This window comes from Pan troglodytes, chromosome 9, assembly GCF_028858775.2.
Source record: "Pan troglodytes isolate AG18354 chromosome 9, NHGRI_mPanTro3-v2.0_pri, whole genome shotgun sequence".
Classification (NCBI taxonomy): Eukaryota; Metazoa; Chordata; class Mammalia; order Primates; family Hominidae; genus Pan; species Pan troglodytes.
The window spans coordinates 7,275,177-7,291,381 of record NC_072407.2 but is presented as its reverse complement, the minus strand read 5'-3'; the positions used below and the strand labels follow the sequence as shown (position 1 = coordinate 7,291,381).

At 49.6% G+C, this 16,205-nt stretch overlaps 1 protein-coding gene across 31 annotated transcripts in view; it reads left to right on the top strand.

Annotated features, from left to right (window-relative positions):
- The window catches only part of CARS1 (cysteinyl-tRNA synthetase 1), a 56,478-nt gene that overhangs the window by 24,873 nt on the left and 15,400 nt on the right, over positions 1 to 16,205 (top strand). For all 31 annotated transcript variants that reach the window (XR_010147433.1, XR_010147434.1, XR_008537945.2 and 28 more), the window contains 9 exons: positions 3,016 to 3,156; positions 3,375 to 3,463; positions 5,662 to 5,783; positions 12,134 to 12,246; positions 13,201 to 13,329; positions 13,719 to 13,848; positions 13,955 to 14,058; positions 14,512 to 14,609; positions 15,170 to 15,359. Coding sequence is in view for 15 of the 31 variants with exons in the window: in XM_003312864.5 (XP_003312912.3) it covers positions 3,016 to 3,156; positions 3,375 to 3,463; positions 5,662 to 5,783; positions 12,134 to 12,246; positions 13,201 to 13,329; positions 13,719 to 13,848; positions 13,955 to 14,058; positions 14,512 to 14,609; positions 15,170 to 15,359 (1,116 nt within the window). In the remaining 16 variants the exon portion in view is untranslated. The remainder of the gene's footprint in view (positions 1 to 3,015; positions 3,157 to 3,374; positions 3,464 to 5,661; positions 5,784 to 12,133; positions 12,247 to 13,200; positions 13,330 to 13,718; positions 13,849 to 13,954; positions 14,059 to 14,511; positions 14,610 to 15,169; positions 15,360 to 16,205) is intronic.

The following is a 16,205-nucleotide window of genomic DNA, read 5'->3' as shown; positions in this document are numbered from 1 at the left end:
TCAGTTCTCTAGCAGGCATCAGCTGGGAGTCCTAAAATTTAATTCATTTCCAACACAGTCTGCCAGGAGGCAGCGTCAGATCTGACAGGTTGAAGGGCTCAGTCCCATAAGACTGTCCCCAATTCAGATGCCAGTTGAAAGTAGTAGTTTGTTACCTATACTTCTGACCTACCAGTTATTGGCCGGGCGCGGTGGCTCACGCCTGAACTCCCAGCACTTTGGGAGGCCGAGATGGGCAGATCATGAGGTCAGGAGATTGAGCCCATCCCGGCCAACATGGTGAAACCCCGTCTCTACTGACAATGCAAACATTAGCTGGGCGTGGCGTCACGTGACTGTAATCCCTTCTACTCGGGAGGCTGAGGCAGGAGAATTGCTTGAACCCGGGAGGCGGAGGTTGCAGTGAGCTGAGATTGCACTACTGCACTCCAGCCTGGTGACAGAGCTAGACTCCATCTCAAAAGAAAGAAAGAAAGAAAGAAAAGAACAGAGTGCACTGGTATATTTTGGAATGCTTCCTTTCCCTTCTTGCTATTGGAAACACTAGGGGATTTTTCTCCAATATTCACTGTGAGGCCTGGTCAGGTTCCTAGAGGTAAAACTCACAAAAGTATGGGGTCCCCTATGACTGGGTCCCTGGGGTTTTCAACTGTCTGACTTGCCTACACCAAGCCTGCAGCAATCTCTGTTACAGTCCTGGTTTTCCTCCCCCAACACTGGTTCCCACAGAATTTTCAGCTTATGAGTCTCTGCTCTGGTAAGTTGTGATTGTCTGTCTTCTCCTGTTGGTCTCTCCAGTTTGGGGGGCAGTGGTTTGCCCTATGACCTAACTTCTCTTATGGATCTAAGAAGAGTTGGTTTTTCAGTTTATTCAGGTTTTTACCTGTTGTTAGGTAGAGTGGCAACTTCCAAGCTCCTGACTTATGTGAAACTGGAAAGCAGAAGTCTCTTATCATTTTGTATTTATGCATTTTGATTGTTGATCTGTATGCTTGACCAGCAACATTGAGTATTCCAGTCCTATCATCAGGCAAGTTTTAGAAACATTATCTTAGAAGTATTGGTGGGAAGCAGCTTTTGTCTATCTTGAAGTGTGTATATTTCCCTGTTTGTTCAAGGTGGTTGCCGTCTTCTGGCTTCCATTGTTGGCTGTTGTTGAAAACATCGGCTGCCCTTCATATTAACTTTTCTTTTATCGGTAAATATGTCTTTTCTATCAGGCGCATTATAAAAGTATTCTCTCTTTTCAGTTTTCTGCTATTTCACTAAGACATTGTAAGAGATTTGTTTTTACTTATCCTGTTGGATATTTTGTGTGCTTCCCGGGGCTGGATTGTTGCATGGGTTTTGAGAAATTCTCAGATGTGTCTTCAAGTATCATCTTTACTCGATTCCCTCTCTCCTCTCCTCTGGGTTGCCAATTAGATGTGAGTCTCATCATTTCATCTCATCCTTCTCCGTGTCTCCTAACCTGTCTTTCATAAAATTTTCCTTCTTGTCTCTGTTCCATTTTGGATGACTTCTTCAGTTCTGTCTTCCTGTTCACAAATTCTCCTTCAGACAGGAAGTGAAACAGTCACTCAGTAGGATGGATAAGACTGTTTCGCCTGTTAATAGATTTCATCTCTGCAGGTTCCGTTTGCTTCTATTTTCAGATCCAGCTGGGCCGCTTTGCTGGCCTGTCCCTGCTTGCTATTGCGTGTCATCTGGGAGTCCGTCCTTATGTCTTTAAGCCTGTAATATTTACTGGATTTTATTATGTATCTGATAACTCTTCCATCTGAAGCGTCCATCTGTTTGTCGTTTCTGCTGACTCCCATTCACAGTTGCTCATGTTCTTGGGTGTTTGGTGACCTCGATTAGGATGTCAGTTCTTGCTGGGTCGTGACCTTGGTGATCCTGAGGGCCAGGATGCGCGTTTCCCTGTACTTGGGGCAGGCCCAGTGTTTGCTTTTCGGGCAGCAGACTTGGCAGCCTTTGCTCCCCAGAGCGCACACCCTGCTTTTGGTGCTTGTCTGCCCACTGGATGCCCTGCCGCGGTGGGGAGGGTGTGCTCATTCCTGCAGACATGCCTTGCCACTTGCAGGCCTGCAATACATTTAACACATCTGTTTGATTCAGGAGCTATAGGCAGGGATTGCATCAGGAACCTGGCCCACGTGGGCCCTGTGCCCCTTCTCTGTCTGTGTTGTGGCTTTGTCCACCCTGTGTCCTCGCTGTCTGCCAGGCCATTTTCCTACACTTTCTCTCCAGCCTTGGTTCTTTGCCTCCCCTTCCCGTAGTAGGCCACAGACCATCTGCTTGGTGCCACGCCCTGTCCTAGGTCCACGTCAGTGCACTGAGACTCTAGGTCCCTCCAAGATGGCGGAGGGTAGACATTTCTCTTTTCTGACATGAGTGCAGTTGGGGCGTGTCTCATGCCTAGAGTGTGTGTGGTCAGGACCTGGGTCACACAGGTGCCATGTTTTGCTGGGATTGGTGGTTTTTACTCCCATTCCATGGTGTGTCAAGTGGGGATGGCATCTTCAGTCAATGGCGTCAGGGAGATGGGGCTTTTGAGACCTCTGGGACCAGTGCCCTGCCTATCTCTCCTAACCTCTGGCTGTGTCCGTCATGAATCTTTTACTGAATGCACCAAGGGGTTGTGCGGTAGGTGACACACTGTGTGCTCCTGCCCAGCCTCTGCCCATAACCCTGCCCTGCATGGCCCAGGTAGGCTGCACATGCTCACCAGGCCCACCTCGGCCCTCCCACCTCTTTTTGCCTCTGCACCCACGGTCCCCTTGGCTTTGCTCCTCTGAGTTCATGTGAGACCTGCCCATTTGTAGAGTCTTGTATTTGTCCCTGCCGAGCCAGTTGTGTAAGCATCACAGTCTCCCTAGGAGACGGTGGCTCTTCACAGGTCAAGGCCAGCACCTTTGAATTCAGGGCACTGATGGGCTCACAACAGCTGCACGAGATGTTCTCATGTGAAGTGTGTGGCCCGCTGCTGGATTTTTGTTTCTTTCTCTTCAGGTGTTGCTGGAAGAAGCCAAGGATTTGCTCTCTGACTGGCTGGATTCTACACTTGGCTGTGATGTCACTGACAATTCCATCTTCTCCAAGCTGCCCAAGTTCTGGGAGGGGGACTTCCACAGAGACATGGAAGCTCTGAATGTAAGTGTCACGATTGTCTTGTGCTGGCTCTCTTGCGCTAAGGGCCCTGATTTCTAAATTCCTGTTTTGGCAAGGCCAGCTCAATTAGGCGGCCAAGTCAACATTGAACTTGAGTTGAGGGGCATAATGGGCTTTTCGTTTTATGAATTGGGAACGTTTTTATGGAGCGCGTGGTTTTCAGAAGGGAAAATCCCAGGACTTTCTCATGTCTTGCACAGGTTCTCCCTCCAGATGTCTTAACCCGGGTTAGTGAGTATGTGCCAGAAATCGTGAACTTTGTCCAGAAGATTGTGGACAACGGTTACGGGTAAGCACAAGGGCCCTCCCTAGGGAGGGAAGGGCTGCAGAACATCGCACAGGGAGGAGCTCCCCAGCTCTGAGTCTGAGTTTGGGAAGCAGAGGAGCAGGTGTTCTGGGGCTGCGTAGCTAGAAGTCCCAGCAGACTTCCTCCTACAACTCTGGGCCCCACCCAGGGGCTGAGGAGCATGGGTCTGCACTGTCCTGGGGGCCATGGTGAGAACCTAACCCAGAATCTGCTGGGAAGCTCGGCAGCCAAGACCATCAGTCATGGGGCCCCAGAGCTGCATAATGGTGAGTGCGAATACTGCTGGGCCTTCACAGACATCAGTGCCATTGCATAGACATTTTGAGAGTGCTAGTCCTGGTGTCATATCCCGAAGGAGGATGCATTTCATCAGCATCTATTGCTTGGCTATGATTTTAGTGACTTTTTGTTGGCAAATCCATCATACACTTCCCTGGCCCGTATTGTCTCAATCTCCAAAGTAAGCATTTTCAGAAATGGCCAACAAATGGGAATGCAGACAGGAACCCGGTTATCTGTCTGTAGTGTGTGGGGACCAGCCCCACAGGGTCGGTGGGTTTTTCTCCCCATGTGCGGAGACGAGAGATTGTAGAAATAAAGACACAAGACAAAGAGATAAAAGAGAAGACAGCTGGGCCCGGGGGACCACTACCACCAAGACGTGGAGACCGGTAGTGGCCCCAAATGCCAGGCTGCACTGATATTTATTGGATACAAGACAAAGGGGCAGGTTAAGGAGAGTGAGCCATCTCCAATGATAGGTAAGGCCACGTGGGTCACGTGTCCACTGGACAGGGGGCCCTTCCCTGCCTGGCAGCCGAGGCAGAGAGAGAGAGGAGACAGAGAGAGACAGCTTACGCCATTATTTCTGCATATCAGAGACTTTTAGTACTTTCACTAATTTGCTACTGCTATCTAGAAGGCAGAGCCAGGTGCACAGGATGGAACATGAAGGAGGACTAGGAGCGTGACCGCTGAAGCACAGCATCACAGGGAGACGGTTAGGCCTCCGGATAACTGCGGGCGAGCCTGACTCATGTCAGGCCCTCCACAAGAGGTGGAGGAGCAGAGTCTTCTCCAAACTCCACCGGCAAGGGAGACTCCCTTTCCTGGTCTGCTAAGTAGCGGGCGTTTTTCCTTGACACTTACGCTACCGCTAGACCACGGTCTGCTTGGCAACGGGCACCTTCCCAGATGCTGGCGTCACCGCTAGACCAAGGAACCCTTCTGGTGGCTGTGTCCGGGCATAACAGGAGGTTCACACTCTTGTCTTCTGGTCACTCCTCACTATGTCCCCTCAGCTCCTATCTCTGTATGGCCTGGTTTTTCCTAGATTATGATTATAGAGCGAGGATTATTATAATATTGGAATAAAGAGTAATTGCTACAAACTAATGATTAATGATATTCATATATAATCATATCTAAGATCTATATCTGGTATAACTATTCTTATTTTATATTTTATTATACTGGAACAGCTCGTGCCCTCGGTCTCTTGCCTCGGCACCTGGGTGGCTTGCCGCCCACGGTAGTGCTCAGCACTGTACCGTGCCCCTGCTCCCAGAGACCCACTGTGTCCAGCCTCAGATTGCTTCCCTCCCACAGGAACCACACAGGCTGGATAAAAGAGAAACAAGAGGTTGTGACAGTGCCAGGAACGGGGCAGACTCTTAAGCAGTAGCGCTGCTTCTCTCCCCACTTCACACAAACTACTGTGGGGCAGCATAAGAGCCTGTGCCAAGCCGAGAGGCATGGGCAAGCCGAAGCTCAGAGAGGACAGGTCATTCCAGACTGGAGTAATCTAGAGTGCTTCGTGGAGGCCAAGAGCCTCAGCTAAGCTAATGGGTAGAGTGTGGACATTCAGGGAAAGGTGAGGCCACACAAGAATGAGGACGGCAGCAGCCCTGAGCAAGGCAGGGTGGGAGCTGCATGGGTCACAGGACGCCAGGCAGAGGGACGAGCTGCCCAGGGCAGGCAGGCTGCCTCCGCAGCGGGATGGGCCCTGGTGTCCCACTCAGTCCAAACAGCTGATACGGTTTTCAGTGGCCACCACAGAGAGTAGATAGGCCACAGATTTCGCACTTTTATAGCCCTGCTTTATTTTGTTACTGTCATCCTGCTGACACACTTTCGGGTCTGTTAGATGCACCCCACCCAATTCCTGTTTTGTTTTCCAGCTATGTCTCCAATGGGTCTGTCTACTTTGATACAGCGAAGTTTGCTTCTAGCGAGAAGCACTCCTATGGGAAGCTGGTACCTGAGGCCGTTGGAGATCAGAAAGCCCTTCAAGAAGGGGAAGGTGAGGAGGGCATGCCTGAGAGCATGTGGGCTCTCCCTCCTGGCCAAGCCTGGGTTGTGTTGACTCTGCAGGCCACGGGGGCTGCGCTGAGCCCACCCCTCAGACTCTTGGGAACAGTGCTTTTTCACCTGAAGGAATTTTAGGAGTTTTCTGCACTCACCATTATGCAGCTCTAAGACCATGACATGTGTTTTTTTAATTGATATATAATAATTATGCAATTTATGGGGAACATGTGATGTCTTAATACATGCACACAATGTGTGATGATCGGGGTAGTTAGGATGCTCGTCACCTTAGACGTTTACCTTTTCTTTGCATTGGGAATGTTCCAGATCTTCTGGCTATGTTGAAATATACAACAAATGTTTTGGTAACTATAGTCGCCCTACTGTGCTAGTGACCACGAGAACCTATTCTTTCTGTCTGTGTGTTTGTGCCTAGAAACCAACCTCTCTCCACTCACTGCCCCTGACCTGACCCTTCTCAGCTTCTGGTGACCGCTGTTCTATGCTGCACCTCCTTGAGGTCCACCGTTTTTTAGCTTCCACATAAGAGAGAGGACATGTGATATTTGTCTTTCTCTGCCTGGTTTATTTCACTTAACAGAATGTCTTCCAGTTCCATCCATGTTGCTGTAAAAGACAAGATGTCATTTTTTTATGGTGCGTTATTTTTTAAGAAACAAAAGACAGTAAACGCAGTGCTGTCTTGAGAAACATAGTGGCCCCTGGGGCCTGGATTCACAGGGCTGGTGTTTGCTGGCTGAGCATGTGAGGTTTAGGGGGATTGTGGGGTGCTGGGATGTGTGCCGAGTGACGCATATTTGACAACAGCCTGTGTGCCCATCTGGATCCAAATGCTTCAAACACAGATACCAGACTTTTTCTAGACCAGGCAGAATTATATTGGGAACTCTTTCATTGGTGTTTTCTTCATGTTTATCCCTTAAGTGAATCTGGGGACACATCCACAAGAGGCAAGGTTGGAAGCCTCCCTGCAGAGTGGGGATTTCCGCAATGTGCCAGGGCATGTTCTGCACCCCCACCCCGCCTGTCCTAGTGTTTCTGGAAGACAATTTGGCCATAAAAATGTTCATACTTTTATCTAATTTTAGGCTCTATTCTAAAGAAATATCAGAACCTAAAATAAAGGTGCGGTGGCTCACGCCTATAATCCCAGCACTTTTGGAGGCCGAGGTGGGTGGATCACCTGAGGTTGGGAGTTCGAGACCAGCCTGGCCAACATGGTGAAACCCCATCTCTACTAAAAGTACACAAATTAGCCAGGTGTGGTGGTGCTTGCCTGTAATCCCAGCTACTCAGGAGGCTGAGGCATGAGAATCACTTGAACCCAGGAGGCAGAGGTTATAGTGAGCCAAGATTGTGCCACTGCACTCCAGCCTGGGTGACAGAATGAGACTCTGTCTCAAAAAAATATATAATAAAATAAAACCAGACAACACAGACTGAAAAAAGATAGAGATAGCCAGGTTGACACATAAATATCAGACCCGTGGCATTTCAGGCTCCAGGTTTGTGGGAGTAGAGGGGCGGGTTTGTGATGATGAAGCGCCTCAGCTCTGAGAGGATGCAGCCTGGGCCTCTGGACCAGAAGGCTTCACTACCCTAGAACCAGAGTGGACATACCCACGTTTCATGCACTTCCCAGGAGTTGACAGATCAAGTAGGCCAAGAATTAATATGGATATGAAAGGTTTGAAATACAGTTAACAGGCTTGGTTTGAGAGCTGGGAACTTTGCACTCAGGAATTAAAGAACATCCTTTCCTTCCAAGAACACAGAAACATATGCCAGGCCACAGAAAGATTTCCACAAATCTCAAAGAACCGTTTTCAAGGAACCCTCATTCTGTCAAGAAGCCCTCATTCTGTCACCATGGAGCGATTGTATTAGATAACAACACTTGGCCAGACATGGCGACCCACACCTGTAATCCCAGCACTTTGGGAGGCCGAGGCAGGAGGATCGCTTGAGCCCAGGAGTTCCAGACCAACCTGGGCAACATAGGGAGACCCCCTTTCTACAAAAAATTTAAAGATGAGCTGGGTGTGGTGGCACGTGCCTATAGTCCCAGCTACTTAAGAGGCTGAGGCAGGAGGATCACTTTAGCCCAAGAAGTCAAGGCTGCAGTGAGCCCTGATTGTGCCATTGCACTCCAGCCTGGGCAACAGAGCAAGACTCTGTCTCAAAGACACTAAAAAAAAATTTTTTTTTTAAATAAAAAAGATACCAACACTGACAGGACGGACGTCTAAAATGTACAAACTTGTCTGGGGGGTTGAAATCATGCTCCTGGGTAACTCCTAGGAAAGAAAACCACAGTGGGAAATCAGGGGTGTTTAAGCAGAACAGCAGCAAAGGTGCCACACACCAAATCTGGAGAATGCCCCTAAAGCACCAATTAGAGGAAATTGATGTTTTTAAATGTAGTTATTAAAAAACAAAGATGGAAAATAAGTGAGGTGCCGGGTGCAGTGGCTCACGCCTGTAATCCCAGCACTTTGGGAGGCCGAGGCAGGCGGATCACGAGGTTAGGAGTTCGAGACCAGCCTGGCCAATGTGGTGAAACCCCATCTCTACTAAAAATACAAAAATTAGCCGGGTGTGGTGGCGCATGCCTGTAGTCCCAGCTACTCGGGAGGCTGAGGCAGAAGAATCGCTTGAACCCTGGAGATGGAGGTTGCAGTGAGCTGAGATCGTGCCACTGCACTCCAACCTGGGTGACAGAGCAAGAGTCCATCTCAAACAAAAAAAAAGGAAATAAGTGAGCTAAGCAGTCAGTCAAAAAGCTGGGAAAGGAACAAGAAGAAGTGGAAAGAAATAGGAAATAAAGTAAAATCAGAGATTAAAGAAACAGAAACAATTATAAAAGCCAAAAGCTGATTCTTCTCAAAAAATAATATAGAAGAACCCTTAGCAAGTTTGATTAATAAAAGTAGAAGATTGAAAAACATATTAGGGCTGAATTATAGCTCATGCCTATAATTCAGCACTTTGGGAGGCCGAGGCAGGAGGATCGCTTGAGGCCAGGAATTCAAGACCATCGTGGGCAATGTAGTGAGACCGCATCTCTACAAAAATTTTAAAAATTAGCTGAGTGTGGTAGCATGCACCTGTAGTCCCAGTTACTCAGAAGGCTGAGGTAAGAGGGTTGCTTGCGCCAGGGAGGTCGAGGCTGTAGTGAGCTGTGATTACACCGTTGCACTCCAGCCTGGCTGACAGCAAGATCCCGTGTGTGTGTGTGTATGTATGTATGTGTGTATGTATGTATGTATGTTTGAATAACAAGACAAAAATGGAATGTAACTATGGATATAGTAGAGCATTTCTTAAAGTCCTTAGAGGAAGCCGTGAACAACTCGCACTGCATTTGACACTTAGATGCCGGGAGGGAACTGGCAGCACATGGGAAAGGTGGGAGTGGTAAGTGGAGCAGTGCCCTCAGGTCACGTGGTGAAGGAATGTTCTGGAGGCAGCTAGAGCACACTGACTCACCACTTTATGATGAATTTTGCTATCTGGCCCCATCTAGGGTCTTTTTCTTAAATACCATTTATTCTTGGGCCCATTTTCTTCCAGAATGACTTCAGCATTGGTTTAAGTTCCAGGAAACAGGAGTAGAATCTAACAGCCAATATGCAGGACCAAAGAGGGACATGGATTTCCACCCCTCCACAGTCAGTGATCAGACCTGGGCACATGACCACCCCCGCAACCTCCCCCCACCACGGGGAGTCATAAGGAGTGTAGCCTTAGCTGTGTGCAGTCATGTGCTCCTCACCATGGGGACTCTAATGGTAGAGGAAAAGGGGAGGGGTGATGCTGGGGCCCAAGTGGTCCTAGATGATGACAGCTCCTCAGTCCGCCAAGTAAGATGACCCACCAGAGGCAGATGGGCCATGCAGACCACTCGGGAAGGCATGTGGCAGGAAGGCCTAGTGCAGGGAGGAAGCTCCCCCAGTGGGAGAGAACAGGATCCTGTTGTGCTGGTATGAACATGCTTGTAGGGTCAAAGCTAGAAACACTCACTCTGCCTCTGGGGAGAGAGACAGGAAATGAAACCAAGAAGGAAAACTTGAAAGACATTGTGTTGTAACCATAATAGGTCTGTTGCCCAATGCACAGCGAGTCAGTATACCGGGATACCAGGGGTTGCCGTAGAAAAAGTGTAGTAATTGTATGGTGGACAAATGGAGATGGGAGGAAACCTCAGATCCGCCTCCCTGAGATTTGAGGAGGGGTTTTTAATTGCTCTGGACAGGTGATGGGGATTGCCGGTTGCTGGGGAAGTGAGGGGCGAAGTCATGCGACAGGGAGGTAAACCACATTTCTGCGACGAGTCAGTTCCTTGGTGCAGGTCTTCAGACCAGTTGGCAACAGCTGTCCTGCTGGAATTCAGGATCCAAAAAATACCTTAAGCAGTTCTTGGTAAAAAGGTCCAGGGTTAGAGATTCTATCGCTAGAAACAGTGGTGGAGCAGGTGGTCAGCGTGCTATGTGACTCTCAGTTAGAGCTGCAGGGAAGCGGATGGACGTGCACTGCACCTGGCCAGTGACCGGCCTCATCATTCTGCCTATAGCCTGCCTTGGAATTCTCATTAACCCTATGAGGGCAGTTGCAGTGTGATGTTTGCTGAAGGATAGGGTGTTTGTGGGGAGGGTCCTGTGTTCTCTGTTATCAATTTTTTCAAAGTGTATTTTTAAAAAATCAGATATAAACTTTCATGAGTAAGTTCATAATAATGAAAAGTTGAAAACGTGAATTTATATTTTCTATCAAAGAGCATCTAAAAGCGAATGTCATGGGCCATATCACATTGTGCTTTTGCGGAATTGTCAGTGGCAGAACAGTGCGGAGGTAGAAGGAAGCCAGGACAGCGGCCTTCCGTGTTGGTGGATAGATCTGGATTTTGCTTGCAGAGGTTTTTTGCGTTTTTGTTTGTTTGTTTTTTAATCTGGGAATCAGTATACCAAAATGGTAACAGTAGTAATTCCTAGGTTAAAAGATAATGGCAATTTTTTTCCTCGTTTTCTTTTTTTATCTTTCAAATATTCTACATTTAGTACATATTTTATAATCATGAACTTGGTGTTTAGGAAAATATATTTAGCAGTGCTTTTCCTCTGGACTCTGTTTCTCAGGGCAGCTTAGGTCTGTTGCCTGATTAGGCTCCTGAAAAGTGGATTTGTTACTTGGAAAGATCTCACTGCAGCTTCTTCAGGGTCACCTGAGTTAGAACCCTAGATGGAGTCTGTTCTTCCTCCACAAGGGGGTGACAGCACCTAAGGCAGCCCTTAGACCAGGGACCAGGAAAGGCTGCAGCAGCCGGGCAAGACCTGGCGTGGGTCCTGGCAACCTTATGCCTAGAGTGAAGACCTCTGCTCTGCCCATTCATCGAACAAAGGGTGATTCTCTGCGTTGACCTTTGGACTGGCTCACAGGTTTCTTTATTCACAGCAGCTAATCTTTTCCATTGGTCCTGCATGTATTGTTGAGAGAAATCTGCAGTGATGGTGCATTCCTTTTCTGGGGACTCAGACCGCCTTGTACCCTGAGTGTCAGGTGGCTGAGTGTCACCGAGTCAATGCATGGAATTCACCAAGGGGTTATTTCTCATCCCTCTGGCAAGGCATAGACAGTCTTGTTTTTGTTGGCCAGGTGATCATTGGCTTTGTCCAGGAAATAGAACTTGTGCCAAGAGCAGTACTCCCCTTTTCTTATGGCCTTCCTGGACTATTCTTTAGTTTCCTTCACCTTTTTTCCCCTTATAAATACACAGGAACAGCAAATGTCCCCTTCACCACTGCACTGCCGCCAGGTTCCCTGCAGTAGTACACAGCAGCTTAGCTGCATCCTTGTATCCCCTGGAACCCATAAGCAGATAGTTGTGCGGGCCCTTGACATATTGACCCCACCCGCACGAACCAGGCAGGATCCCTGAGCCATGCCCCAGTGGCTGCACCACTATGTCACCTCCTAGCTTTAGCCCAGGGTTCTTATCACTTGTCCTAGACACTGGTGGGCTAATGCCGTGAGAAGGCAGCAGGAAGGTGAATGTCTTACGGAGACCCCAGATGTGGCCTCAAGTCAGCCAGGTATATAAGCTGGTGACTTTGGGGATTATGAACCGTTTTGTAAATCTAGACACTGGGTCAACACCAGAATCTGGTAATACATAGTTAACTTGAAGAAATGCTTGAGCCAAGTTAATAAACAGAAGTTAGTCAGAAGGACTGCCCATTAGGCACCGTGGATGGCCTTGAAGTGAGACATGTGGGTCTGTGGGTGCTGCTGAGTGACCTTGCCTGGCGTCCCTCGTGTTTGCAGGTGACCTGAGCATCTCTGCAGACCGCCTGAGTGAGAAGCGCTCTCCCAATGACTTTGCCTTATGGAAGGCCTCTAAGCCCGGAGAACCGTCCTGGCCGTGCCCTTGGGGAAAGGTGAGCGAGTGGCCTAGAAGGTGTGGGGCTTGGACAGGGGCACTGGCGCCAGCCACACTCTCAGGCCCCCAGCAGAGGGCCGCTCTGTGTGCGAAGGATGTTGTCACTGGGCCAGAGCCTGGTGCTGGTGCAGCACAGGCTGCCTGGCCCCGGGGACCTGGACATCATGGAGACTCCCTGAGTCTCTGGACAAATCACTTCCCTCCTGGGATTTCTGTTTTCTGGTCTGTAAGTGGAGATGTGATCAGAGTAGACGTCCATGGAGGCTTCTTGGTTCTTGTGTTCTGTGACTCTGAGTATTCCAGGCCCCAGGGTGTAGGATGAGTTCTGATCTTCCCGGTGACAGGAGTTGTTGACTGCAGGGTACCCTAGGAAGGGGCGTGACCATCTGCAGCTGTCAAGGGCTCAGAGGTCTGGATGTAATTCAGTAACTTCACCTAAACCTCGGCCCACATAGGACCGGTTTATGAACTTCACCAAAGAAGGCTATCCTTAGTCTTTTTTTTTTTTTTTTGAGACAGAGTGTCACTCTGTCACCAGGCTGGAGTGCAGTGGCGCGATCTCAGCTCACTGCAACCTCTGCCTCCTGGTCCCGGTTCAAGCAATTCTCCTGCCTCAGCCTCCTGAGTAGCTGGGATTACAGGCATACGTCACCATGCTCAGCTAATTTTTGTATTTTTTTGTATTTTTAGTAGAGACGGGGTTTCACCATGTTGGCCAGGCTGGTCTTGAACTCCTGACCCGGTGATCCGTCTGCCTCGGCATCGCAAAGTGCTGGGATTATAGGTGTGAGCCATCTCGCCCAGCCTTCCCTTAGTCTTTTCATGTGCGGGATTTAACGCTTGTTCCAATAAAGTTCAGAGGATGTAAGGGCCATCAACTTGGAGTGATAAGTGATAAAGGCCTGGACAAGTGGGTAGGCTGGTCAGTCACTGTGTGTTCGGCTTTCTCCAGGGTCGTCCGGGCTGGCATATCGAGTGCTCGGCCATGGCAGGCACCCTCCTAGGGGCTTCGATGGACATTCACGGAGGTGGGTTCGACCTCCGGTTCCCCCACCATGACAATGAGCTGGCGCAGTCGGAGGTAGGTGAAAACAGGGTCCCCTTGTCAGGTGCAAGAGCACAGTGTTCGTACTGCAGTGGAGGAAAAGTCAGCCCAGGCCTCAGAAGGGCCTCTCTCACTAGAACTTGACACCTTCATCGGGGCTTGTGGGTGGAATCTGAACCCTGATCATTTAGTGTGGTTTCCGCATTGACAGCCTGGCCTTTGGCAACAGACCAGCCTGGATTTGAACCAGTTGTGTTACCTGCTGGCTTATTAACCTGGGCTGTCCTTCCAAGCCCTGCCTGCGCCACCTGGAAAACGCAGCTCCTGCCTGTGGACAGCACCAACAAGGCAGCAGACAGTGCAGGTGGCAGGAGGCGGCCCCAGTAACACATGACTGTTGACATCCTTTGTCTCTTTCCACGCAGGCCTACTTTGAAAACGACTGCTGGGTCAGGTACTTCCTGCACACAGGCCACCTGACCATTGCAGGCTGCAAAATGTCAAAGTCACTAAAAAACTTCATCACCATTAAAGATGCCTTGAAAAAGCACTCAGGTATACACTGGCTTCTCCCACAGACCCCCAACCACCTTCTCATACATGCGTAATGGCTGTAGCACTCGGGAGAATAAGGGCGTTGCTGTCTTGTGTCCCCCCACAGCACGGCAGTTGCGGCTGGCCTTCCTCATGCACTCGTGGAAGGACACCCTGGACTACTCCAGCAACACCATGGAGTCAGCGCTTCAATATGAGAAGTTCTTGAATGTGAGTCCCCAGCCCCTTCCTGGAGGTTGGTGGAGCGGCCTCCCCTGCACAGTGGGCACCTTGTGCAGTGGTGATAGGTGCACCAGCCTCCCGATGTCTCTAATGGAGACCAGCACATGGGTGGAAGCACCTCCATGCTAGTGGGTATAACAGGCTCGGGGCCACTCCTGAAATGGCTGACGGCTCAGCAGAGTGGACAGAGGCCTCATCCTCCTAGTCACTGCAGTGCACGTCCTTCTGACTTGTACTTTCCACCAAATGAGCATCTGTAAACCTAAAGCAAGAACATGTTTCTGTCAAAGAAATATCTTTTCCTTTCTTTCTGACCACTTGTGTAATTCTGGTCTTTCAGATTTTTACCAAAAATAAAATCACAGCAGTAGAAAGTTGTAACAGATATTTCAGGATGGAAAAGTTGCCTAAATGCTGTTAAACCGATTTTTCTAACTTCAGGAGTTTTTCTTAAATGTGAAAGATATCCTTCGTGCTCCTGTTGACATCACTGGTCAGTTTGAGAAGTGGGGAGAAGAAGAAGCAGAACTGAATAAGAAGTAAGGTGGTGCCATTTCTTTGGGGTTTTTGAGCATGCCCATGTTCTATGCCTAGCCTTGCATCTTGGCCACCATGTGTCCTGGACTGTCGAGGAAGGGCTGGGGACACTGTCGTACATTGTGCAGAATTAATTCAGGATAGGCGGCTCCGCTAATGGGAGCTGCTCTGGTTGTTGAAGTGCATGGAGAATTTCTTTTTCGTTTTTTCTTTTTGAGACGGAGTTTCGCCCTTGTTGCCCAGGCTGGAGTGCAGTGGCGTGATCTCAGCTCACCACAACCTCCACCTCCCGGGTTCAAGTGATTCTCCTGCCTCAGCCTCCCGAGTAGCTGGGGTTACAGGCATGCGCCACCATACCTGGCTAATTTCAGATTTTTAGTAGAGGTGGGGTCTCTCCATGTTTGTCAGGCTGGTCTCGAACTCCCGACCTCAGGTGATCCGCCCACCTCAGCCTCCCAAAGTGCTGGGAATATAGGCGTGAGCCACTGCGCCTGGCCACATGGGGAATTTCTATGGTGTGTTTTCAGGTCTGACTTCACATTCCTTCCTCTTTGTTGCTCAGCTTTTATGACAAGAAGACAGCAATTCACAAAGCCCTCTGTGACAATGTTGACACCCGCACCGTCATGGAAGAGATGCGGGCCTTGGTCAGTCAGTGCAACCTCTATATGGCAGCCCGGAAAGCCATGAGGAAGAGGCCCAACCAGGCTCTGCTGGAGAACATCGCCCTGTACCTCACCCATATGCTGAAGGTAAGCCAGGCCCCAGGCAGGCGTATCCCTCAGCCTGTGTGGACACAGGAGCCAGGCCCCAGGACTGGGAGAACAGAGGCCTCTGGTGCCCCCTAGTGCTGTGCCTGGTGCCCAGCACCTCTGAGACGTGGAGACACGCTTCTGTCCTCTTTGGTTCCTGGTGTGCTTTTCACGCGTTAGAAATAACACCCATAAGCGGAGCACAGTGGCTCACATCTATAATCCAACACTGTGGGAGGCCAGGTGAGTGTATCACTTGAGCCCAGGAGTTCAAAACCAGCCTGGACAACATAGTGAGACCCTGGGTCTATAAAATATATTAAAAATTAGCCAGGTATGGTGGCACACACCTGTTTTCCAGCTGCTTGGGAGGCTGAGGTGAGGGGCTCGCTTGAGCCCAGGAGGTTGAATAGTGAGGCGTGATTGCACTACTGCACTCCACTCTGGGCAATAGAGGGGAGACCCTGTCTCAAAACCAGACAAAAACAAGTAACATCCATATAGTTGTCCCTTACTCAGAGCTATTTCTTTCCTTTGACTCCATTTCCCTCTACTCCCATCTTGGAGTTTGAAAAGCAAAACCACGCCAGGCGCTGTGGCTCACACCTGTAATCCCAACACTTTGGGAGGCCAAGGCGGGCGGATCACAAGGTCAGGAGATGGAGACCATCCTGACTGACACGGTGAAACCCCGTCTCTACTAAAAAAAATACAAAAAACTAGCCAGGCATGGTGGCGGGTGCCTGTAGTTCCAGCTACTCGGGAGGCTGAGGCAGGAGAATGGCATGAACCCAGGAGGCGGAGCTTGCAGTGAGCCAAGATTGCGCCATTGCACTCCAGCCTGGG